The following is a 27,512-nucleotide window of genomic DNA, read 5'->3' on the forward strand; positions in this document are numbered from 1 at the left end:
ATTCTCCTTAATTTCAATTAATCTGTACATGGGTATATATATACGATTGATTCCTATAATTGTGTTCTACTAATTAGAAAGAAATCCTAAATAAGAAATCCTAAATAGGAATACAGAATACAAAATATACAGAGAAATAATATAGTGATTGACTTTCCATAACATGTTAAATCCTCAGAAATGTGTAATGCTTCTAGGTTATGTTGTACTACTCTCCTCCAAGTCAATTTAGGTCTACCCCTTTTTTTCTTTCTATACTCTAACCTAATGTGTTCTACTTGTCTAACTTGTCTATCCTCTCATTACGGACTTTATCTAGTCTAGTATGACCACTCATCTACCTTAACATTCTCATCACTGCAACTCTTATCTTAGATGCATACGACTCCTTTAGTGCCCAACACACACTAAGATATAACATAGCCGGTCGTATGGCTGTACGGTAAAATTTTCCTTTCAACTTATTGGGAATCTTGCGATCACATAAAATTTCCGTGGCACGTCTCCATTTCAACCATCCGGCTTTAATCCTATGACTAACATCCTCCTCACATCTCCCATCTACTTGAAGGACTGAGTCGAGATATTTAAAGTGATTACTTTGAGATAGTACCACTCCATTCAAACTAACTCCTTCCCTATTACTAGTTTGGCCTTCACTGAATTTACAATGCATGTATTCTGTTTTCGTTCTGCTTAACTTAAAGCCTTTTGACTCTAGAATACTTCTCCAAAGCTCTAGCTTTCTATTGACTCATTCTCGCGTCTCATCTATCAGAACAATGTCATCCGCAAACATCATGTACCAAGAAATACTCTCTTGTATATGTTTAGTCAATTCATGTAAAACTAGTGTAAAAAGGTAAAAGCTTATAGCTGATCCTTGATGTAATCCAATTGAGATTGGAAAATCTCTTGTGTCCCGTCCCACTGTGCGCACAATAGTAGTTGCTCCTTCATACATATCTTTCAACACTTATATGTACCTAATGGATACCCTCTTTTGTTCTAACACACTCCATAAGACATCTCTTGGAACACTATCATAAACCTTCTCCAAATCAATAAAAACCATGTGTAGATCTTTCTTCATATCTCTATATTTCTCCATCAAGCTTCTAATGAGAAAGATCGCTTCCATAGTTGAACGACCGGGTATGAAGCCAAATTGATTGAGAGAGATAGAAGTATCATTACGTAGTCGATGCTCCACAACTTCATAGTATGGCTCATGAGTTTAATTCCCATATAGTTCGAGCAACTCTATATGTCTTCCTTATTTTTAAAAATAGGTACTAAAATACTCCTCCTCCATTCATCAGGCATTTTCTTTGAGTTTAGAATTTTATTAAATAATTTAGTTAACTATGCCACTCCCATATCTCTCAAACACTTGCACACTTCAATTGGTATTCCATCGGGTCTATAGGCTTTACCCTCTTTCATTCTCTTAAGTGCTTCCTTTACTTCTAAAGATCTAATCCTTCTAGTATAATTCACATTCTTTTCTATTGATTTATAGTCTATATTCACGCTATTACCATTTTGACTATTAGTAAAGAGATCATTAAAATAATTTCTCCATCTTTCTTTAATATCCTCATCTTTCACCAACACTTTTCCTTCTTTATCCTTAATGCACCTAACTTGATTGAGATCTTGACATTTCCTTTCTCTCCTCCTTGCTAATCTATAAATATCTTTCTCCCCTTCTTTAGTTTCAAGTTTCTCATATAACTTTTCAAAGGCTTGTGCTCTTACTTGACTAACTGCCTTTTTTGCCTCTTTCTTTGCTATTTTGTACTGTTCATGTGCCTCATTATTATCACATTTAGGTAATTTCTTATACCATTCCCTTTTTCTCTTCACTGCCTTTTGTACTTCCTCATTCCACCACCATCTCTCTTTTGAGGGTGGTCCATGTTCTTTAGACTTTTCAAGTACTTTTCTAGCTACTTCTCTAATCTTTGATGCCATCTGTATCCACATATCATTGGCCTCCATATCCAGCTTCCATGCTTCGGACACGAGAAGCTCATTTTTGAACTTCACTTGCTTTACTCCTTTGAACTCCCACCACTTTGTTCGAGCTACACTATTTCTTCTGACTTTACTTGAATTATTCCTAAACTTGACCTCCAAGACCACTAACCGATGTTGACTTGTTAAAACCTCTCATGGAATGACCTTGCAATCCTTTCATAGAGCTCTATTTGTCTTCCTGGTTAAGAGGAAGTCGATTTGGCTTCTATATTGCCCACTTTTGAAAGTCACTAAATGTGACTCTCTTTTTGTAAAGTAGGTATTTGCTAGTATTAGGTCGTATGCCATAGCAAAATCCAGGATGCTTTTTCCCTCATCATTTCGACTGCTAAAACCAAAACCTCTATGAACATTCTCATAACCTTGCCTATCACTTCTTACATGTCCATTCAAATCTCCACCAATGAAAACATTCTCTTCATTCGGTATGCTTTGCATTAAATCATCCATATCTTCCCAAAACCTTTGTTTACTCTCACTATCTAGTCCTATTTGTGGGGCATAAGCACTAACTACATTTATTGTTTCTCCTTCTAGTACTAGCTTTACTAGTATAATTCTATCTCCTACTCTTTTAACAGCTATTACAGCGTCTTTCAATGTCCTGTCTATGATTATGCCCACTCCGTTCTTATTTATATCATTTCCAGTAAACCACAGTTTGTACCATAAATTACCCACTTCCTTGCTTTTCTCTCCTACCCATTTAGTCTCCTAAATGCAAACAATATTCACCCTTCTCCTTTTCAAGGTATCCACAAGCTCCATTAATTTTCCTGTAAGTGATCCAACATTCCAAGTACCAACCCTGATCCTCCTCCTATCCTGTTTCTTCCTAATTGATCTCCTTCTATGATATCTTCTATCGTTTTCTATGTCTATCTTGTGTTCTGTTCCACTATCTGTTCTACTATCTGTCCTATGGACTAACTTCTTTACCCACACCCGTCCATGATGTGGGAATCCTTGCTCACTTAACACCACACCTGGGCGCCGGCATGGCGCGTCGCTTTCAGCGAACGCCATACACCCTTGTATATTTCTCACTATACCCGGGATCCGATGTAGCGCGTCGTAAGTAGAGAACGCTCCAACGTTTATATCATTTGAATCCATATCATAAGGTGTGACGAAATTTTTACGCTGGTTGTCACCTACGGCAACCCTCCTCCTTTATCCGGGTTTGGGACCGGCTAAGCGCAAACTACTTAGGCGGAGTTTATAGCATAGAATCAATAAATAAAAATTTCAGTAATCTCTCTCTCTATTTTTGGGTTCGTTGGATCAGCTATAATGGGGTGGGTCTTATCTCACTTAACCCCCTTGCCTAGTCTTAGTGGGATTAGAATTTAAGACCTCTTTTTGAGCATTGTTGCTACTTTGGGTAATGTGATGTGGTTTAACCCTAGATCTCTTTGCTCCCCCTTGTGATCTGAATATCATTTCATTGATCGTAGTGCTTTGTGATATGGGTTATGACAATGCATGATTTAAATCTCCAAAATTGCTGATTGTTTGAAATCAAAGATCCAATAGTACTAGGTGATTCAATGTTTGTGGGTATATAGGGTTTGGTAAACTTATTATGATAGTAGAGTTGTTACTAGCAACAATTAAGTTCAACAACTCTTGATTTTGGTAGGTTGGAGAATTATGAATCCTTGGTGGAGTCCTTATCTTGTTGCTTTCATCATTAATAAGTTGTCTAAGTTTATCCAACAAGATATGTTTTTGTGCATGATATTTGTAAATGACATGGTTTTAACAGATGAAACTTTGGTTGGAGTTAACAGGAAGTTAAGAGTTATGGATGAAGGAACGGAAGCGTGAAAAACACAAGTTATACCATTGAATTCAAAAATTTTCACCTAGGGTCACATGCATCATGCAAGATTTATTTTTATCTATTTGATTTCAATGATAAACAATATATTAAAACTCTTTTAGTATGTTTTTGGATCTGTATTTGCCATTTAAGATTTTAAAATTAATCAGATTAATTTTAGAACCCTAGATTAAATCAAGAACGATTACACTAACCTCTTGATGCACTGCAGCGTGTCTGCGCCTTTGAGATTCGTCTTCAGGACACCAGATGTTGTCCCTCTAGCTTGTCCACACCAAGAACACCTATGGCAGCCATTGAATAGCTTCTAAAGCTTTTTCTATTAATTAGAAATTCAAGTTCTGCCTTTTAAGAGATTAGAGATGTAAACAGGACACTAGAAACAATTTCTAGTGTTCTTAATTCAAGAGATTGATGGCTAATCTCTTTGAATTGATGAGAGATGAAGAAGAATAGATGAAGAGCCTCAAAATGGCGTGACAAAGGAGAGGAGTGGCTGCTGGTTGTTTTTCTTTTTCATAACAACACTTAAATAGCTAGGTTAACACATTAAACCCTTGCCACATGTCACCCTTTGATTAGCTCTAAGTTTAAGTGGCATTGCTTTCATTTAGATTGCTATACTCTCGCCCGTGGAAACACTTTCTTACTGGCAATGGAAACACTTTCCTGTTGGCAATGGAAACACTTTCCTGTTGGCAGTGGAAACACTTTCCTTTGCCTTTGTCAGCTTTGGTCTTCCTTTTCTGTTTAGCTATTTTCTTGGAAGGACCAGGAATCTGAAGTTTCTTTTTCTTATTGCCCTTCTTCTTGTTGGACTTTCCAGCAAAAGAAGATGCAATTAAAGCTACCTCTTTTCCTTTATTGCCCGGCATATTCTTTTGAGCAATAACCAGCATGTTGAGTAAACCAGCTAAGGTACATTCCTGTTTAGTCATATGGAAATTTGTCACAAAATTCCCAAAAGACTCAGGAAGAGACTGAAGGATCAAATCCGTCTGTAGTTAGAAATCCATGTTGAAGTCAAGATGTTCCAACTGCTCAATCAGCCGAATCATCTTGTGGACATGATCCCCAACATTCTGTCCCTCAGACATCCTCATGCGGAACAGCTGCCTAGATATCTCATACCTATCATTCCTACTGTGCTCACCATACAACTCTTGTAGGTGAAGGAGGATCTCACTTGCACTCTGCATGTTTTCATGCTGCTTTTGTACATTACTCATGGAAGCAAGCATGTAACACTTAGCTCTCATATCATGCTCCTTCCACTTATCCAAAGTTTCATGTTCCTCTTGTGTGGCCTCTGGAGGTAAGGGACCAGGAACATTTGAATCTAGAACATATCCTATATGTTCAAGGTTCAGGACAAGTTTCAAATTTCTTAGCCAATCGCATGCATTAGGTCCTGTCAACCTATTGCGATCAAGTATGCTTGCAAGGATATTGGATGGTGGTGGTTGTTCTGTGCTCATTTTTATCAGAAAATTAACTGCAGAAAATAACCAGATTAATTAGTAAATGTATCATGTAATTAACCAAAATGATTATGGTCTTTTAATCAAATTGGTCCTCCCACTAACTTAGCGAATCCTACACTTCCAAAGTAGAAAACGGAAATCCTAGTTGGATGGATTTCTAGTGGGTGATTGAATTCTTATAATTCTATTGATTATCCTCAGGTATATCCATTATTGGAATTACAATAAATTATAAGTGAGCAACTCCTTGCCCATCACATCTCATGTGAGGTTCAATCCTTTACCTAGCCCCTAATGCTCAAAATCTCAGGTACATCCATTATTGACTTATCTTGCATTAGTTAAGTTGATCCCATTGAGTCAGTAATTATGCAAATAATTTTAATGTCCTCAGGTACATCCAATATTGGCCACCAAACCATTTACATATTTACAACATCTCATGCTTAACAATTATTCTTAAGAAAATCTCTTAAATTAATTGCATCTTATGCAATTATTTAAAATTTCTTAAAATAATTGCCCCAATGGAGGGCCTATGTTATAATTACTTTAATTATAGCATTTCCAACTTAATCATTTGTTTGGAAGATTTTATAGTCATCCTAATTACTATTAAGGTCTCACTTTGCACATTATCCATTTAGCATGCATATATCATATAATTGCATACATTCCCATACATCTCATGCATTCATGGATCATGCATTCATGGATAAGCAGTAAATATGGTATGATCATGGACTTTCTAAGGGATTCAATTCTGAGCCACCAAGAATTGAATCAGGGCATTCCTAGGTGCATTTCATTAATTCATTTTACAAGAGTTGCTGAAGGAGTACATAATCAACACTTGATCTTGAATTCCTCCCACTGGTCCCACCAATGCTCTTGACCTCCTTGAACTTCTTGCAATCCAATATTACATAGTAATCCTTTGCATACCAAGGCGAATTTACAAGAACTTAAATAAATGAAATTACAACCCAAAAATTATTACAAACTTAATAATACATGCTCAAAATAAATTAAAATAAATTAATTAATTTACAATCCCAAAGAAACATAAAAGAAATAAATCCAATCACATTGGTCTTTTATAGTCCATGATCATCCATCATGCATATCACTATTTAACAATTAAATAAAACATACATACTTAAATTAAATTGAATATCTCATATTCAACTTAAAAATCCAGATTTGAATATGATTCAAATAAATTTAAAAATTCAGATTTGAATCTCATTCAAACAAATTTAAAATTCAGATTTGAATTACATTCAAACAACATTAAAAATTCAGATTTGAATCACATTCAAACATTTTTTAAAAAATCAGATTTGAATCACATTCAAACATTTTTTAAAAAATCAGATCTGAATTTTATTCAATCAATTTTAAAAAATCAGATTTAAATATGATTCAAACAACTTTAAAAATTCAGATTTGAATCACATTCAAATAACTTTTAAAATTCAGATTTGAATCACATTCAAATAATTTTTAAAATTCTGATTTGAATCATAATTTAATTGTGTGATAAAAATTCTAATTAAACAATTTAATTAGACATAAATGGATCTTAGATCATACAACAATTGCACATTCACCATCCATTTACCTTTGCACACCATTGTGGTGCATCAACCATGCGCACCATGGTGTTTATCATTTGTGCCGCCACCTTGGCTTTGCAACCAGCAATGAACTTTTGATCTCATGATCAAACACACAATTAAATCATATAAACATCAATCTAAATGGCAAATATAGTGGCTCTGATACCAATTGAAGGAACGGAAGCGTGAAAAACACAAGTTTATACCATTGAATTCAAAAATTTTCACCTAGGGTCACATGCATCATGCAAGATTTATTTTTATCTATTTGATTTCAATGATAAACAACATATTAAAACTCTTTTAATATGTTTTTGGATCTGTATTTGCCATTTAAGATTTTAAAATTAATCAGATTAATTTTAGAACCCTAGATTAAATCAAGAACGATTACACTAACCTCTTGATGCACTGCAGCGTGTCTGCGCCTTTGAGATTCGTCTTCAGGACACCAGATGTTGTCCCTCTAGCTTGTCCACACCAAGAACACTTATGGCAGACATTGAACAGCTTCTAAAGCTTTTTCTATTAATTAGAAATTCAAGTTCTGCCTTTTAAGAGATTAGAGATGTAAACAGGACACTAGAAACAATTTCTAGTGTTCTTAATTCAAGATATTGATGGCTAATCTTTTTGAATTGATGAGAGATGAAGAAGAATAGATGAAGAGCCTCAAAATGGCGTGACAAAGGAGAGGAGTGGCTGCTGGTTGTTTTTCTTTTCATAACAACACTTAAATAGCTAGGTTAACACATTAAACCCTTGCCACATGTCACCCTTTGATTAGCTCTAGGTTTAAGTGACCCAATCACATTGTGCCAAGTGTCAAACCTATATTTAATCTTAATATTAATCATCTTACATGATTAAAAACATTTGGCAAGCTTATGTGTAATCCCATGTGTCACCATCTCATGGTGCCACGTGTCACACTGTGAAATGATCAAAATGCCCCTGTGTCTTAATTTTGAGTTCTTAACCCAAAATAATTATTTTTTCTTCTTCTAATTTATATCAAATATAAATTAATTAATTAATCTCTATTAATTAATTTCTCATTAATTAAATTCATATTTAAACACTTTAAATATAAATTTAACTTATACTATACATCCAATAATCTAGATTTGGTTTCAAGTCATGCTAGGGACTTTGCAATTTAATTGCAAACCAAACCAATTTAATTAATCAATTAAACTCTTTAATTAATTAATTAAATCATATTTAATAGGTGATAACTTGTGTATGTGTGTGACTTACTAGGCTCATCACTAATTGGCAATGAGACATGATATCAACTCTTAATATCATCAGAACTCTTTCTTACCATAAATGATTTCTCTAAATCATTTTATGCACCTCATAGACCGTGGTTAACACTTAGCATAGCATGCCATGGCCACCCAATTAGTAATAAGGTTTACCTTAAATGAACCTATAATCATATGTTACCATGCACTAGAATCTCTGTGTTACAAAATCCCAACTCAAGCTGGAGTCATGGTTTATGTCAAACTCCATTTGCTATGAATATTATGTTCTCTTTTAATTCCAGTTCTTGATTAAAAAGATTTTCTCATCAGAAACTCTTTTCTGAATAAATCTATCTATCTGGCCAGAACTTGAAACATCAAGAACAATTAAATAAACATAGGATTTTATCTCTATTTGCTTAGAGGAACAGATTCCATCTTGATCAACACCTACCTCCATATATAACTAGTAGGAGCCAACAGATGCCCATATACCCATACACGGACAAGTATGAAAGCGAGATCAAACTCAAACTACCTATATACAAGTTAATCATGCTATCTCGTGTCTAAAGATTATATGCACTGATATGATTTATGACAAAACATTGACAAGAGTAAACTCCATGTGTTTGTCATAAGTGTCATTGGTTCGGCCTACTTATCATTTATAAGTGCCTATCATATTTGTTATATGGCATGAGACTCACCATTCCATCTTATTTATATCTCATATAAATAACTTGGGAACAAATATGAATACAATCTTTCTGGATAAGTCATGTCCTTATTATGAAGTATCCTCGATTGTGAACCTATTTATGATACTTTGTGCTAGAAATATTGTCACTCATATTCTTAACAACTTAAGAATAATATTTCTAACAAAATATCAATGGACCTTTTCTATTACACATAAATATATTATGTAAACGGAAAAGTGGAAATGCCTTTTATTAATAAAAATATGTACAAGATACATACTAAATGATATGCTCTAGGGCATACTACTAACAATGGAGCACCATGAAGTCTGTGGGTTCTAAGTTGAACTAAATAAAGTATATGCACAACAACTTTATCAATGCAGGGCAGGTGATTGAAATGGGGTTTAAGCTTAGATGGGTTACAGGTCCTTCAAAGCACAAATTTCTACTATCCAAGATATATCATATAGAGAGATGGAGGAAGTAAGGAAGTCAAATATAGAATTAAAAGAAGTTGGATGAAGTAGTGAGTTGCTACAAGAGTCCTATATGACCTCAAAATACCTTTTGATTAATTGTCTGTATTGTAGTGAGTGTTAAGAGGTGAAGAAATACCATATCCATGAGATGGCAGTGGTAGAAACAAGGATGCTGAGGCGGTGGTGAGGAAATACAAGAATGATCCAAGAAAAAAAAAAGATGAATACATTTGTAGGAAGGTGGAAGTGACGTCTATTGAGGAAAAGTTAAAAAGACAATTGAAATGGTTTGGATATGTGCATCATAGAAAAACAAATGCTCCAACAAGAAAGGTTGAGGTGTTGAGCACATTGAAGTGATAAAAATGAGAAAGGGAGGGGTAAACTTAAGATGACATTTGGGGCGGTAGTGAGAAAGAACATACTGGCCCTAGACCTTTCTGAAGATTTAGGTATAAATTGAGTAGAATGGAGGAAACGAATTCATATAGACCTCAATTAATTTGGATTAAGGTTTAGTTTTCTTACTCAGTTACAAACAATAGTTGATTACTGGATTTTCAAGCTTTGAAATCAACCCAAAACTAGCCGTGGAGAGTCCACTCCAATCTGCAAGATGACCTACGTCATGAGGCTTGTTAAGATTATGAAGGCTTGATATACTGAAATCAAACTCAAAACCAATCCTGGAGAGTCCAATCTGCAGGATGTCCTACATTATGAGGTGTGTTAAGATTATGAAGGCTTGATGTACATTGTTGGCACAATTGCTGATACTTGACGCTTTTGGGATTAGTAACAACCGTACAATGTTTTTGAACTGAGTTACTTGTGAGATTACTGGTTCATAATTTAATCTATATGGTGGATGTTGTTTTTTGTCTTCTTATTGATAACTGTTTACTTTGACTTCTATTTTCTTCTAAGTTGCATTCTAGGCTGTTAAACTAGACTGCATTGTAGGTGGTTAAATCAAGTGATGTGGCTGACTTATGTTTCCCTTCAGCTTTGCATGCACTTGAAGATAATGTTGATTGTCGATTGGCTTTGGCATCGCTTATCCTTGAAGATGGTAAAGAAGATGAAGCCATTTCTTTGCTATCGCCTCCAGAAAATTCAGGTATTACTAGTTTGATAAGAGTTTTCTGTTGAAGTAAATTAAAATATGCTGGCTTGATGCTTATATTCTTTGTCTTGTGGCTTGCATTTGTAGATTTTGTCAACTCAAGTTCTGATAAGCAGAAGCAATGGTGGCTTGACGGGAAAATAAAACTGAAGCTTTGCCACATATATAGGGCTAAAGGAATGTTTGAAGACTTTGTCAACACAATATTCCCTTTGGTTCGTGAGTCACTTTATGTCAAAACCCTCCGTCAGAAGGTAATTGCACTTTGTATAATGTTAGTGACTTGTACATCCTGCTGTCTTTTACATTTGTGTCTCTCCAAAATTATCAGATGAACATTCCATATGGGTAATCCACCTTAACATACAAACATTTTATTGGATATCTAGCTCAACTCATCAAAATCCCCAAACTAGTTGGTTAGGTATAAGGATCTGTTTCCTCCTTCCTGCTCAGTTTTGGACTGCATCTTGAGAAAGATTTAGTGCTGTTAAGTTCTTTCTCACTGCTCGCTACTTTTTACCACTGCATCCTGCGTTTGCTGTTCACTTTCTTGATCCTGCAATAACAATGTTGTCAACCTACCGTATTGGTGTATCTGTTGGTCTATTATTCACATGTCCAAATTTTCTATTCTCCTTGCAATTTTTCTTAGTAGGTGCCCCTTCTACCTTGTTACGAATGCATTATTTCCTTACCCAATTTTCACTTAGGATTCTTATTTTTGCTAACTTGTGTAGATATTGGTTCTTCACCATCATTGCTCTCTAACTTTCATCATTGCTGGTTGATCCATGGTCCGGTAAAACTTCCTGTCCAACTGAGCTGGTATTTTGCTGATTACATAGGATTCATATCACACTTGTGCAATTGATGTCTTCAGCTATCTTGGTTTATTTTGTGGTTGACATTCTCCTTACTTCCTGATGCGTCCCACATCGGTTCTGCAGGGAGGTCTTGGGTGTTATATATATGGGTTTGCAAACCTCCCCTTGTGAGCTAGCTTTTGAGTGGAGTTAGGCAGGTTCATATCACTTCCCCCACTCTTTTCTGTAATGGAGCCTATGTATTTGAAGCAAGCACTTTGTGAGACTTCTATGCCATTTAGGTTACTGCTTAGTTATCTAACGTACAAGAAATTTACATATCCTATTGTTTTTTCACCCTTAATGCCAAGTTAATTATGCATTTTCGGTTGATGTTTTTTGTAGGAGATGATTCTCCTTAATTTCAATTAATCTGTACATGGGTATATATATACAATTGATTCCTATAATTGTGTTCTACTAATTAGGAAGAAATCTTAAATAAGAAATCCTAAATAGGAATACAGAATACAGAATATACAGAGAAATAATATAGTAATTGACTTTCCATAACACTCCCCCTCAAGTTGGAGCATAGATGGTAATCATGCCCAACTTGTTACAAATGTAATCAATCCTAGCTCCATTAAGAGCTTTTGTGAAAATATCTCCTAACTGCTCTCCAGTTTTGATGTGTCCTGTTGAGATGATCTGTTGTTGAATCTTTTCACGAACAAAGTGACAATTAATCTCAATATGTTTGGTCCGCTCATGAAACACCGGATTAGAAGCAATATGGAGAGCAGCTTGATTATCACACCACAATTTCGCAGGCAGGGAGGTCTTAAAACTTGTCTCATCTAGTAATTGAAGTATTCACATGACCTCACATACTGATTGTGCCATGGCTTTGTATTTGGATTCAGCACTAGATCGAGAAACTACACTCTACTTCTTGCTTCTCCAAGACACCAAATTTCCTCTAACAAAAATGCAATATCCAATAGTTGACCTCCTGTCAACCTTAGATCCAGCCCAGTCGGCATCTGAAAAACATTCAACATTCAAATGCCCATGATTACCATATAACAAACCTCTTTCTGGAGCGCCCTTCATATAACACAAGATTTGTCCCAAGGCTTCCCAATGAGCAACAGTTGGGGAAGACATAAACTAACTTACCACACTAACGGCATAAGCAATATCAGGACGAGTGACTGTAAGGTAGTTCAATTTTCCTACCAATCTCCTGTATCTCTCTGGATCTTCAAACAACTCACTATCCCCTGCTAACAGTTGTAAATTTGGAGTCATTGGTGCACTACAAGGCTTAGCACTTAATTTTCTTGTTTCTGTCAATAAATCGAGGACATATTTTCTTTAAGACAAGAAAATGCCCTTCTTACTTCTTATAACTTCAATACCCAAGAAATACTTTAACAATCCCAAGTCTTTGGTCTGAAACTGGATTTGGAGGAAGGTTTTAAGAGATGAAATACCTGCAGAGTTACTCCCAGTGATGATAATGTCATCCACATAGACTACCAGGAGAATTAGACCAGCCTCAGATTGCCTATAAAATACTGAGTGATCACACTTACTCTTTTGCATACCAAATTCTTGTACTGCTTCACTGAATTTCCCAAACCAGGCCCTAGGACTTTGTTTCAAGCCGTAAAGAGACTTCCGAAACTTACAAACATTACCCAACTCCCCCTGAGCAACAAACCCAGGTGGTTGCTCCATATACACCTCCTCCTGAAGAACACCATGAAGGAAAGCATTCTTGATATCCAATTGGTGCAGGGGCCAATCATATGTAGCTGCTAAAGAGATAAATAAGTGAACAGAAGTAAGTTTAGCTACAGGAGAAAAAGTGTTAGAGTAATCAACCCCATATGTTTGAGCATATCCTTTTGCTACAAGGTGTGCTTTTAACCTAGTCATAGAACCATCAGGATTTATCTTTACTGTAAATACCCATTTGCAACCAATAGCTTTCTTACCAGTGGGCAAAGGCAACAGTTCCCATGTACCATTAGCATCTAAAGCCTTCATTTCCTCTTTCATAGCAGCACACCGGCCAGGATGAGACAGTGCCTCACCAACAGTATTAGGGATAGGAACAGAGTCTAAAGAAGTAACAAAACACCGAGAACAAGAAGACAATTGATTATAAGAAACAAAAGAAGAGATAGGGTAAGTACATGAACGTTTACCTTTACGAAGAACAATGGGTAAGTCTAGATCAGAATCATGATCAATATGAGATACAGGATCTCCCAACGAAGTAGCTGGTAGAGGATCTGAGTCAATAATCTCCAATCTTCTGGAATAAACATGAACAATGGGAGGTCGAGTAGGTCTAGAGACAGAAGGAACAGGCTGTGGGAGAGGACTAGACATTGGTTGGACAGTATATATTAAGAGATCCTCCTCCTCCCCCTGACTCTCATACACAGATGATTGAGGAAAAAATGGAGTGGACTCAAAAAATGTGACATCTGCAGAAACAAGATAACAATTAAGAGTAGGAGAGAAACAGCGGTACCCTTTTTGCAGCCAAGAGTACCCAAGGAAGACACATTTGAGAGACTTTGGATCCAATTTAGTAACCTGTAGATGAACATCACGCACAAAACAGGTACAACAAAAAATACGGGGTTCAACAGGGAATAAAGATTTTGTAAGAAACAAAGCAGTATAAGGAATATCCTCATTAAGGACAGAAGATGACATACGATTGATCAAAAAACATGTCGTAGAAACTGCATCTGCCCAAAAGTGTTTAGGAATTTTCATCTGGAAAAGAAGGGCACGAGTTACCTTAAGAAGATTCCGATTTTTTCTTTCGGCCACGCCATTTTGGGATGGGGTATCCACACAGGAAGACTGATGAAGAATGCTATTTTGTGTCATATAAGACTGAAATTGTGCTGAAAAGTATTTTTTGGCATTGTCACTTCTTAATATGCGCACAGAAATATTAAATTGAGTTTTGATTTCATTACAAAAGGCACAAAAAATAGAAAACAACCAAAAAATAAAAAACAACTCAGAACGATTCTTCATTAAATATAACCAGGTAACACGAGAGTAATCATCAACAAAAGTAACAAAATAACGAAATTCATTTTTAGAAGTAACAGAACAAGGACCCCAAAAATCAGAATGAACTAACTAAAAAGCGGATGAAGCTCGTTTATTGACTCTAGACACAGAAGGCAAACGATGATGTTTTGCAAACTGACACGACTCACATTCTAGTACTAATAAAGACTGAAACTGAGGACACAGTTTCTTCATGGTAGACAAAGAAGGATGGCCCAATCTACAATGAGCTTCAAGAGGTGTTAAGGTACTGGAGCAATATTTTCCAGAATGTAGAGACCGCCTGACTCACGTCCTCTACCAATAATCTGTTTCGTCGTAAGATCCTAAACAAACACTGGTCAGGAGAAAAGGAAAGAAAACAATTTAAGGTACTAGTAAGTTTACTAATAGAAAGTAGATTAAAAGAGAATTTTGGTGGACACAAAACAGATGACAAAGAAATTGACGAAGTCGGGTTCGCAGTTCCAGAACCCATGACACAAGAAGTAGAATCATCAGCTAAAGTAACAGTAGAGGAAGTGAGATTAGACTGAAAAGTAGATAGAATACTAGAATTACCTGTCATGTGATCTGTCGCACTAGAATCAATAATCCATTTGAATGAGGAAGACACAAGACATGTAGTGGATTTACCCTGACTCAGTGATCGCAGTGACGAGAATCGGTAGGCTTTAGAGATGCCTGATACTGGGAAAACTGTGCAAAATTCTCTGTAGATACCAAAATAGTTTTAGAATCCTTTGCTGCCATATTTGTCATCTGTGATCGCTGATTTTTCCTCTGAAGTTGCGGACAATTATATTTTGTATGGCCAGGCTCATGGCAATAATAACAAATGACTCCTCTTGAGTTCTGATTAGAACTAGTATCTCCATTACGCTGATGACTTCTGTTGCCTGTAATTCCTCCTGTGCTTCCTCTTCTATTACCCTGTTATCCATTTGGATTACGGCTAATAAGAGCACTACTGGCAGGCTATAAAGATTGGGTACTCTCTGTACGAAGGACCTGTGTGAAAGTTTCATGCAAAGAAGAAATATCAGAACTGAAGAGAATATGAGATTTAGCAGTCTCATACTCTGAAGGAAGGCCTGCAAGAAAACTCATAACAGCCAGTTGCTCTCGTTGGGCCTGCTGAACTTTCACATCAGGACTAAAAGGCAACAATACATTAAGTTCCTCATATACCCGTTTAAAATCCATAAAATAAGCCGTGAGAGACTTATCCTTTTTCTCAACACGGTAGAATGCCTTACAAACATAATAAATACGGGAGATATTTCCTTTACCAAAATACAGAAAATCTAAGTAATCCAACAATTCCTTAACAAATTCACAGTGATTAATTAAACTAATTACCTCACTGTGAATCGAGTTCCGAAGCTACAAAAATAACCGAGCATCCTCTCTTAGCCAAGTTTGTCGTGTATCATCCGTAGGTGAATCTTTAGTAAGGTGATCATCCTTATCAATGCTACGCAAATAGACCCTAACAGTTTTACTCCACTCCAGGTAATTCGAACCATTAAGTTTGTGTTCCGTGATCTTAGTTATCACCGGAATCACATCAGAAATAACATTCTTATTGTCTGCCATTTGTTGAGACAAAGAAAACTAACCGAAACGCTAATCCAAAGTGCTTACAGCAGCAAAATAACCCAAAATCACAAATCAAACAAATACCGAAATAGGATCTGAAAGCCAAACCTCAGAAGTTCTTTAATGGTGTACTGGATCAGGCAACAGCACACGGTGGTGGAATAGGGGGGGGAGGGGGTTGAGGTGACGCCGGCGATGTTGATCGGAGTCGAAACGGCCGGTCGGCGGCCAAGGTCTCTCATGAGCTGGGTGGTGAGAACAAATAGTCACCCTAGATAGATGACATGCTCTGATACCATGTAGAAAGAGATGATTCTCCTTAATTTCAATTAATCTGTACATGGGTATATATATACAATTGATTCCTATAATTGTGTTCTACTAATTAGGAAGAAATCCTAAATAAGAAATCCTAAATAGGAATACAGAATACAGAATATACAGAGAAATAATATAGTGATTGACTTTCCATAACATTTTTGGATCCTATTATTGTGTATACATGTGGTTTTTCATTCTCAAGTGTTTTTTATGCAACTTTGGCAATTGCTTAAGAATTTAGCTGCAATAAAATCATTTTTCATTCAGTTGCTACTTTTAAGTATGGATCTTAAGTTGGTGTCCTCCTCAGCTCTGCTGGATATGCTATGTGATATGCACTCAACAAAAATAATCTTACCAGACATGAAATGTTTACAGTCAATAGATTGCTATGCAAAAAACATGGACATTATTATTACTTTCTCTATACTGATTTGGTCCTTGATATAAATTAGGTAAAGAAGAGGCTGACAATAAGTGTTCTTCGTAAAAGAACCAAAATTCTGGATGTTGGGGAAACTGTTGATGTATTTGGTGGAGTCAGACCGTTGGCTTCTCGTTCGGATCTGTAAGCATTTAATTATTCTTTTTCATTAATTAAAAAAAAATTCGATGTTTAATGGTGAGGTTGGTCCTTTTGGACTGATACCCAATCTAATCCATCAAGTTTTGATGGCTGACCTTTTTAGGCTGATCAATATGGTGTTTAAACGTACTTAATCGGTTTATTGATTTATCCATTATCACCTTGATTGATCCATTATCACCTTGATTGATTTGCAATTGTGGTTTTAATCAACTTTATTCTTTAACTGTCTTAAATTCTTATTACTTAGTTTTTCTTTTGGGAACACGGCAAATTTAGGTCAACAGAGATGCCAACTCCTTCTGACTTTCGGTTAACTAGCATTTCAGCCTGTGCTTCATGGATGACTTGTCTCTCTCAAGCTCGGTCTTAATAGTAAATAGATTTTCTATATAAATATTAGTCTACCTGATGCAGGATTTTCTAAGGGATTTAGAACTACCTATTTAGGAAGAAATATAGAAATGCATTTTATTCATTTAAGAAGTTTCTGTTGGTCTGGATTCCTAATTTTGTTTTTTAGGATACTAAATCCTAATACTAGTAGGATTGCAAATACGACTATAAATACCTATGTCCTCTAGGTATTTTGGCAGGCTTTTTGTGATGATTGACAATCGATTTTGAGAATTAATAAAAATTTGAGAATTGTTTTCTCATCCCCTTGAGTGTTCTCTTTTGGTTCTACATCACTACCAATAAATCAAATATTTTCATAAACCCATGAACCATAGATAAAATTAACAGATTGATAATGGACAGTATTAATCATAACTCAGTTGCTAGTAATATTAAGTCAGTGTTAATATAATTCAGTATGAATCATAATCAAAATAATATTATTCTACCATTAAATCAGATATTTTCATTAACCCATGAACCGTAGATAAATTAACGGATTGATGATACAACTTCAGCAATTGCTTTAGAATTTAGCTATCAACACTTTTTTCATTTAGTTGCTACTTCGAGTTCCAAGTATGGACATATTGGTTCTTAAGCTTATTCCACAAAATTGAACATACTTGATAGAAATATTGTCTAAGTTTTTACCTGTAAGCTAATTAAATCAAAAGACTTAAAAAATGAAAGCTTTTGTTCATAACTTCAACATAGAAACCTAAATTTTGTACTAACTTAAAAAAATGAAAGCTTTTGTGTGCATTCCAATCGAGTGAAATGGTACAAAAATATAAGATAGGAACACAGAGTGGGAGGGAGGGAAAGAGGAAAAGAGGGAGAAATTACTAGGAAAAGAGAGATTTTTATAGGGAGTAAATATGAACCTGTCAAATCATAGATCTCTGCTTTTACACATGGAATCATTGAGAAAATTGGCTGCTATGAAATAGTTGACCTATTAGAAGTAAGAACTAGAAGTCAACAGAAGTTATATAGCATTAGGATATATTTGATAGAATTAGCTCAGCCCCTGAGGTGAAGAGCAGCTTCAGTTTCCAACATCGAATTCCAACCGATGGTGAAGCTAGCATCTTGAGATTTTTGTGAAATTGAATAGTTTATCTCAACTATTGCAAATCCAACGAAGGAATGAACCTTGAACTTCTCAAGCAAGATAGTGATGGAATGAGATGAGACATAAGAGAGAATGTGGTGACAACAATGAAGATGGCAAGAGGGAGAGGACAAATGGTGCAAGAGAGAGAGAGAGATAGAGAGAGATCTAGCAATGATGGGAAAGAGATGTGAGAGGAATTTTGTTCAGCCAGTTTTTCTTTGTAATTTTTGGCTTTATTCCCCTTCTATCGTTACTAATCGACATTGATTAGTTATAGCTAAGGCTAAATTTACTGGACAAAAGTGATGGCAAAAAGGGATTTAAAAACATTGAAATAGCTGGAAACACCATATGAGGAAGGAAATGCATGTACAATAAGATGAAAACCAACTTATAGGACAAAAAGATGTTCAGGATTAGATTCCTCGGAAAACAAAGTTGAATGGTGTGGCAAAAATTAATTTGAAAAGCATGCTTTTCAACACTACTTTTGTGTCTTGCCTTCTGATGTATTATTATTGATTCTAAATTAGGTTGACAAGAATAGTAGACTAACTGTTCAGTGACTAATTCCCTGAATTAGAATGAAGGCTTCTAGAGCTCGGAAGTTGCTTCAAAAAAGGGAAGAACAGAAAGCTGTGGCAAGGGCTGCTGGTATTGATTGGCATGGTGATGATTCAGAAGATGAGTCTTTAGTAAGTGTTATCGATTGTATTGCAACTTAATTTGTCATTTCACTTAACTGTGGAATTCTATAATTTGGGCCTGAAACCCTGGGACATTATTTTTTTCGGGGCTGTCTGCAGGAAGAAGAAATCAGAGTGCCCCCCCTTCCTAATTTTTTGAAGGATGAGGAGCATCACAATCTGATTATAGATGTATGTATTTTTCTTCTCCTTTCTTTCTTTTCATTCATCTTTACGCCTATCTTGTTTCCTTTTCTGCTCAAAACCTTCTTTTCTCATGCGCTGTTTCTTTGACAGTTGAAGGTTTTTTTTTTTTCCCCCCACTTCCCTATTGTTGAGTATTTCAATCAATGTTAAATAAATTCACTATTTCTTTTCTCCAAGATTTCATCTTCTTTTGGATGGTTTGTAGTTGTGCAAGGCACTGCAATCTTTGCAAAGGTATTGGGAAGCACTAGAGATTATTAACCTCACTCGGAAATTGGTGAACAAGAAACTTCCTCTTGAGAAGAAGGAGGAACTTCAGTCTATTGCAGCGCGTAATTCCCTAAACCTAATTAATTGATGATCTTCTTTTACATCAATTCCAAGGGAGGGAGGGTTCTGATAGTGCTTTTTTAAAAAACAAAATAAAATGGATGAATAGTACCCTCAACAGTCTATTTCAGTGGATATACATCCTAAAACAATGCAATTGAATATTTCTTTATTAAAGAATAAATTTGTGGAGACTATCGAGTCTTGAGGCTGCATTGAACAGGGTACTTGTTTACATTTCTGCAGAAATATCATACAAGACCACAGATCCTAAGCATGGGTTTGACTGTGTAAAATCAATCGTTCTGCAGCATCCATACAGCCTTGCTGCCTGGAACTGCTATTACAAAATAGCTTTAAGGTACATAATCAATAGTACTTTTCTTAGGTTGAAATATATTTTCATGAAGTGGCCTACTTTGCAGATATGCCTAATACTTTATCATAATTAAGTATTTTGAGGCCTGTATTTTATAGGGTTATATTCATATTTGGAGCTGTAAATATGTCTTGATTTATGTTTATGGCACAATAAGAAGCAAGAGAGTCACAACTCAGAAAACAGAAACTGAAAAACTAGTACTTTCCAAATATACTGAATAATAATAAAAGACATTCTTTTGAATGTTCCTAAAGCATGGGCACATAAGAAGCCTAGAAAACCATCTTTTCTCATAATAAATTGAACGGGAAAAATCTGATTTTAAAAATGTCGTCTCCTTTCTACTTCCATTTCAAACCCAAAAAATTCTCCAACTTCCGGACATATCCTGCTGTCCTCAAAACATCAAAAAATAGCCCAAGTGACCTCACAATGTAAAGACAGTTGAAAGAAAACTTTAGTGTTCATATTAGCAAGCATGTTCATGTTCCATAAGCTCTTGCAGCCTCACAAAATTATTTATTTTGAAATGAGTGAAATGTTTGTTTGATTCATGTCCTTAATGCATTAGTAAAACTCCAAGTTTCTTTCCAAATTTGTTGATTTGAGATTAATTACTGGAGAGTGATTTCCTATAACAAGTTTTAACAATAAGGTGAATTCCTGGGTCAGAATATTAGAAGGCGAGTCATGAGATTGGGATTCCTTTAAAAGCATTGGGTTGGGAAGAAGAGGGGGTTTGCTGAGAATGTACTTTTCTATGGGTCAAAGGGAGAGGGGTTGCAATAACTTTATAATGTTTCGGGGGAAAGGCAGTTCTAATGACTTGGTAAATATCACTGCATATCTCAATATTGGAAGAATTGTTTTTTGAGTCTGGTGATGTCTCATACATTGTTTAAATAGTAGAAGTAGTGGAGGAAGTTTATGCATGATCGTGAAGGAAGAACCAAATTACTAGGTGTCTTAGCACTTTTTCATCTTGGAGATCCTTGTATGTCAACACTGACTGTTATTGCAACTTCTAATGAAACGCATAACTTTGAACAAATTTTAAGGGTGAAGAAAGATCCATATGGCAATGCCCAACTACTTTGGTGGGGTTGACTTGAATTGAGGTTTTAAGCTCAGTTTGAAAAGCTTTGCACATAAATCCAAGAATATAAGATGCAATCCCCAACTACTTTGGTGGGGTTGACTTGAATTGAGGTTTTAAGCTCAGTTTCCTTTCTTAGCTTTTTCTATACTGCTGTTTCTGCTCTTGGACTTTTGCACACAGTTATTTAACAGTTCAGTACTGCCAAAATCACTTTTATTTGAGTTGATTGGAACGTTGTGATTCATTAATTTGATGCTCCATTGTGATATCACATTAACCACTGGCTATTTAACTTTGTATCCCTGTTTGTTATTCATTAACAAGTATGCTCCATCTTGAATACAAACATAAATGGAGCATGGTGGTTAAGATGAGCTCTTGTGGTTGTATCCCTATTTGTTATTCATTAACAAGTATGCTTGTGATATCATAGGTTGGGAAAGAACTATTCAAGGCATGCAAAGTTTCTACGCCATATGCGAACCAAACATGGTGATTGTGTACCACCTATAGTCATCTATGGGCATCAGTTTACCATGGCCAGCCATTACCAAGATGCTGTGAGAGAATATCTTGCAGCTTATAAACTATTGCCGGAGAATCCACTAGTTAATCTTTGTGTGGGTAAGATCTTTTCCTGTTTTTTCATTCTGTTGAGGATTATATATTTATTAAATCTTCTGGAAATGGCTTATCTCTTCCAGGAACAGCCTTTATCAATTTAGCCCTTGGATTTAGACTTCAAAACAAGCATCAATGTGTTGCACAAGGCTTATCATTCCTCTATAACAATTTACGGCTTGCTGAAAACAGTCAGGTTTGCTTTCATTGTCATGCATATTTGATTTAGGGAGGAGACCAAAGGTTCTCAGAATAAAAAAGAAATGGGGTTACTAGGTCTGGGCTTTAATCATGCATATAAATGGGTGCTGAAACGACATAGTTTAAGATATACGGTTATGTTCGGTTTGCTTTTTCTTCGGTTTTTGACAAAATGGTTCGGTTCGGTTAGGATCTTCGGTTAAAACCGAATATTGCTCAGGCCTAGACAAGAAGGCCAAACATATTTCTTTCTTCATAAGAATTTCTTTTTGTGATGGGTAAAAGGGTATGTTCAAGTGAACATTATTGCTAAATTTGCAATTATATCCAAGAATGAACCATCTGCACAATGTCAGACTTCTTGGCAGAAAGAACAATTTGGAGCCAAATTTTCTTAGTTAATCTAATGTGCACAAGATGGGGGAAAAAGTTATGGTTGGCAGGGTAGAGTTTGAATAGTGGATTGATGTGTGTCAATTGTCAAGAGTCCCACATTTAAAGATTACAACAAGTTCAAAGGGCTTATAAGGGTGGATGACCAACTAACTAGTTGTTTAGTTCTAACTTTTTAGCAATGGTTGATCCAAGCCAAAGTAAGCCCATCTCACACTTAATGGACTCTTGCCTCTGCAAATTCAATTCAAGTTTGTGCTAATGTAGAACAAGAAGAAACTAAAATCAAGACAAATAAATTCTCAAGACACGAGAAACAAATTCTCTAGAGAAACTAATTTTCAGTATTTTTATTAATTCTCAATGATAGTCCTAATAATAATAATCTCTAGTAAATCCCTAGATAATACATGTATTTATAGTAAAATAATTAGTCCTATTATTACTAGGATTAAGAATCCTTAAAATATATAACCCTAATGAAATACCAATTAGAAATCCCAAATCAACTACAAATTCTTAAATAATAAAATATTAAATCTAATAGAACTCTGTAAATACTTCTAAGTAATAATATAATTCTTAAATAATAGAAATAGAATCTTTCTAATTTTACAATAAAAGATTAAATCAAAACAATTCCTTAATCTAGTCTTCTTGGATTGCATCATTCTCCCCTAGTTGGAGAAAATCCGACCTTGAGCCTTGTAATGCAGAAGAATAAAGAATCTTCTTTGGAAAACAAGCAACTTTATCTTCTTGAATGGTGGTAATAAGATCGAAATGAAGAACGTCACACATTCTTGCATCCTTAGAAACATCTAAAAATTAATCGCAAGTAAAAGTTGAATGACTCTTCAATCATTGGGAACAAGGGAATTTGGAATTTTTTTATTTCCTTGATCTCCATGACTTGACTTTCTTCAATACCCATTGAAGTTTTTATGGCTTGATTTTCATTGTTTACTAGGATAGATTCTTCAAGCTACTTGTTCTCATTCTCATCAAATTCAGCTTCTTTCACTAGAAGATAATTCTCAAACATGTGTTTCTAGAACTAGTTCCTCAATGTATGAAGACTCAAAAACCAAATTTTTGGATTCTTTAAGATGCTCTTTTTGTTCTTATATAGTATCACATTGGCATATAGCAATTATTTCTCTCTAATCACCAAAGAAATACCCAAAGATAGCAAGATGTAAGGTCTAACCTTTTCAGCACAACTTTCAATTACTCTTTCTCCCAACATACGAGCAACAAGTAGAACTTCCATGATGCTCTTTTTCACACTATCTAAAAGAGGGGAAAGCAATTCTAGAGGGATATCTTCACTTTCTTCTAATACAAGGGTCATAATGGTCTTCTTGAATGAAAAGATATGCTCTGGGTGATAATCCCTTATATCATTAAAGAAATGTTGGAACATCTCAATTATCAGATATCACATTCAAAATCCAACATCACCACACATGATTGAACTCTCAACTGTTTCAAGAATCAAAGTTCTCTTACCATATGATTGACTAGACTTGTTTGCCAAGTTTTTGAATGATGACACAATTAGTTGAAAAAAATCCTTCATATGATCATCATCATAAGGAGCATTTAGAGCAGTTATTCTGATCATCTCAATAATGCAAGAGGTTACTGCTATTTGAACATCAACATTCGAATGCCTAGAAAGTAATTGTGCAACCAATGCTTTCATAGATGGGGCAAGTGCACTTTGCATTGATTTTGTAAGGAATTGCTCCATTTTTTATCAACACTTCTCGACTTGGTAGAGAAGAGGAAGACGTTCATCTATAGAAGGAGGGTTAACAAGCTATTCCCAACTTCCATAAGTTATTGCTCTGACTTTTTATTTAATGACTATGAGTCACAAGTTGGAATCTCACACCATTAAAACCCAAGGAACCCGCCTCATTGAAAACACAAATTTCAGTCTTTAGGAGTTGTTTTTGCAAAAAACAGATGTCAAATCTAAATTAGCGCGTTGAAATAGCAAACAAGAGTTCTGTTCCACTGATGTGTCAGTTGATATGGCGCATAATGTTAACATGGCCAGTGGTGTGGCACATGTTGCTGGGCTGCTGCGTAATATGGTTGTTGACTTGACGAAGTAGGAGTGAAATCTGATGCGACAAGAGCAGTAGAGAACAAGTGAGCTCTATTGTGTTCTGCAGGTTACGAAGTAGATTTGACCTGATCTAGTTGGACCATGCTGCAGGCATGTCAGAACTCCATTTTGACGACTTGGGCAAGGTTGTCAGCATGCAGTGATGCTCTATGAAGTGTTGCAACACTAGAAAATGGCTGGATATGATGGGTTTTAGTTGAGTTGCTTATTCGGGTCAGAAATCAACTCAAACAAATCTCTTCTTTAGGGAAGCTTTTGGTGGTCGGAGTTGTATCGTTGGAGTCACCTCTTTTTCGCAATGAACCCAGTAATATTGGGCTTTATGTGAGGGACTTAATAATGAGGATGTGATGGGTTTTTGGCTTTTTGTTCTTTTTGTATTTTTAAGCTAAGGAAAATTTCTAAGGCAAAAGCACAAGTTAGATGTTTGAAATCCGTTGCCAAATTGATATAGAACAAGAAGAAACTAAAATAAAGAGAATCAAATTCTCTAGAGAAACTAATTCTCGATATTTTTATTAGTTCTCAACGATAGTCATAATAATAATCTTTAGTAAAATCCTTAAATAACACATATTTATAGTAAAATAATTACAGTGTTGTCAACAGCGTTAGGTGCCCTTAAGGCGTGGAGGTCCTCCATCGCCAGAGGCACTAGGCGCTCGTCTGAGTGAATTAAGTTGCTAATTTATTCTAAAATAATAAATAATTAAATATACAATATAAAATGTCTAATACATTACACAATCAATAAATTATCAAATTTAATTTTCATATTTCATAATATATTATATGTTTTAAATTTCAAGATCAAAAGTATTAAATGTTAAAGCAAAAATCATAAAGCGCATGATATATTTTAAAATTCTAGATGCATTGTTCACAGTTTCATTCATTATGTCATGCAAACTCAAAATCCTAGTTCTATAATCATCGTCTTCTTCAACATCCACCATATCGTCATCATCATCCTCCAATCCCTCTTCTTCCTTTTCATCAAATTTATAGTCCTTAATCTTCCTCTGAATGATTTTCTTCTTGAATATTTACTACTCTTGAACTTGATACATTTGATTCAGATATTGGTTGTTGTTTGGTGTATGTCCTCGTTTCCCCAACTCCAGATGCCCTAGCCACATCACCCCATGTTAAATTATCATCAACAAAAACCAATTCATCTTCAACTTGAACACTGTTAGTACACTTCTCTCCAATCAACCATTCATTACAATCATCAATATCATTTAGAGATATGGGATCAATTATATCTCACAAATCATGACGAGCCTTCAAAGCTTGATTGTACTTAATATACACCAAATCTTGTAAGCTTTGATGCTCAAGCCTATTTCTCTTTTTAGTGTGAATTTGTTACATTTTAATAATTACATTAATATTTGTAAATAAATATAATAAAGTATTAGATATTGAATTTATTGATTCAAATTAAAGTATTCAATAGGGATCATGGAAAAAATGTCACATTCTCAAATACACTCCAATTACGTTCACAGCCAGATGAACTACAAGTCAAACTCAAAATTTTGATAGCTCGTTACAAATTTGGAGCCGAATTTCCAAACAGACTCCACCATTCAGCTGTGGTATTGCAAAAGTGCAAACAATTAGCAATATTAATAAGCAACTTTCTTGTGTTTTTAGTTAACTAGTATCTAGAAATTTGCCTAGGGACTTTGTTTTTTTTTTTTCTTTTTTTTTTTGCCATGGGAATGGCAAAAAGGCCTTCACCTTTCTTGTACATTGACAATTCAGTCATGATTTTATCTTGCACATCAATACTTGGAACCAATCTTTGGATGCATTCATACAATCCTTTAAAGGCCTCTTTATCAAACTCAATCGTTGGATTGCTATAAAAAAAATTCTAGATTCAAAAAGTGGCCAGTTGCATGCAATGGATTCCCATCTCTTGTCAATGATTTAAAAAATCTTCTTGTATTTGGCCTCATTTCCTTTAAAAGACTTTTGAATGACTTCTTTTAATTTCTCTCTCTCTCTCTCTCTCTCTCTCTCAATATATATATATATATATATATATATATATATCCCATAGCTAGCTTTTTCTCATTATCAGCCAGTCGAAGGACTCGAATCACTAGTAAAGTATAAAGTACAATATTACAAAATGATGGCATCAATACAATCTCATTTGCTCTTTTTCCCTTTGCTTCCTTAGCCTACTTACTTTTCACTCACTTCTTTGATGTGAACATGTTCCTAATATTGTGCTTTTGAGAGTGAATTCTTTGTAGTTTCAAAAATGTACTTGTAAGTCTAGTGATACCTTGCTTAACCAATTCCCTTTTATTGTGAATTCCCTCATCATGTTCAATGCACTGGTGTGGTTGTAAAGAAATCCAATTATGGAAATTGCTCTTTCCAAAGTTCTCTTCACTTGAGCAATGTTTCCAATATCTTATAACATAAGGATTTTATACATATGTGTTTTTTTTTTTTTTTAATTGTATTTGGGAAAATTACTATTTAATCCATGTATTTTAATGAAACTAATTACTTGATCATTGTATTTTGAAAAATACTTTATTTAGTCCTTGTATTTAGCTTTTGTTAACTCTTTAGTCCGTCCGTCTTTTCTATTAGTTAATGAATTATAATACCTGAGAAATTAATATTAATCTCTTTATTTTAGTGAAACTAATTAGCTGATATTTATATTTTAAAAAATACTAGTATTTAGTATCTCTATTTTGGTGAAACTAATTAGTTAATCATTGTATTTTGAAAAACATATTTATTAAGAAAATAGAAATTTTGTTATTTGAAAACTAAATCTGAATTTGCTTTTTTTTTTTTTTAATTATTCAAGTATTTTCATTCAATTCTCTGAACATTATTTTTGTCTTTGCACTATTGAGAAATAAACTTTTTTAATTTTTGCCTTGATTACTTGGAGATATAGGGGAACT

General features: G+C 34.9%; 1 protein-coding gene across 6 annotated transcripts in view; it reads left to right on the forward strand.

The window, feature by feature from the left end:
* The window catches only part of LOC131168949 (uncharacterized), a 56,439-nt gene that overhangs the window by 27,522 nt on the left and 1,405 nt on the right, over nt 1-27,512 (forward strand). For all 6 annotated transcript variants that reach the window (XM_058131663.1, XM_058131657.1, XM_058131659.1 and 3 more), the window contains 9 exons: nt 10,441-10,554; nt 10,648-10,814; nt 16,856-16,968; nt 19,089-19,200; nt 19,312-19,383; nt 19,604-19,730; nt 19,975-20,089; nt 21,643-21,833; nt 21,914-22,026. In XM_058131663.1, the coding sequence (XP_057987646.1) occupies nt 10,441-10,554; nt 10,648-10,814; nt 16,856-16,968; nt 19,089-19,200; nt 19,312-19,383; nt 19,604-19,730; nt 19,975-20,089; nt 21,643-21,833; nt 21,914-22,026 (1,124 nt within the window). The remainder of the gene's footprint in view (nt 1-10,440; nt 10,555-10,647; nt 10,815-16,855; nt 16,969-19,088; nt 19,201-19,311; nt 19,384-19,603; nt 19,731-19,974; nt 20,090-21,642; nt 21,834-21,913; nt 22,027-27,512) is intronic.

The sequence above is a fragment of the Hevea brasiliensis genome, chromosome 13 (genome assembly GCF_030052815.1).
Source record: "Hevea brasiliensis isolate MT/VB/25A 57/8 chromosome 13, ASM3005281v1, whole genome shotgun sequence".
Taxonomy (NCBI): domain Eukaryota; kingdom Viridiplantae; phylum Streptophyta; class Magnoliopsida; order Malpighiales; family Euphorbiaceae; genus Hevea; species Hevea brasiliensis.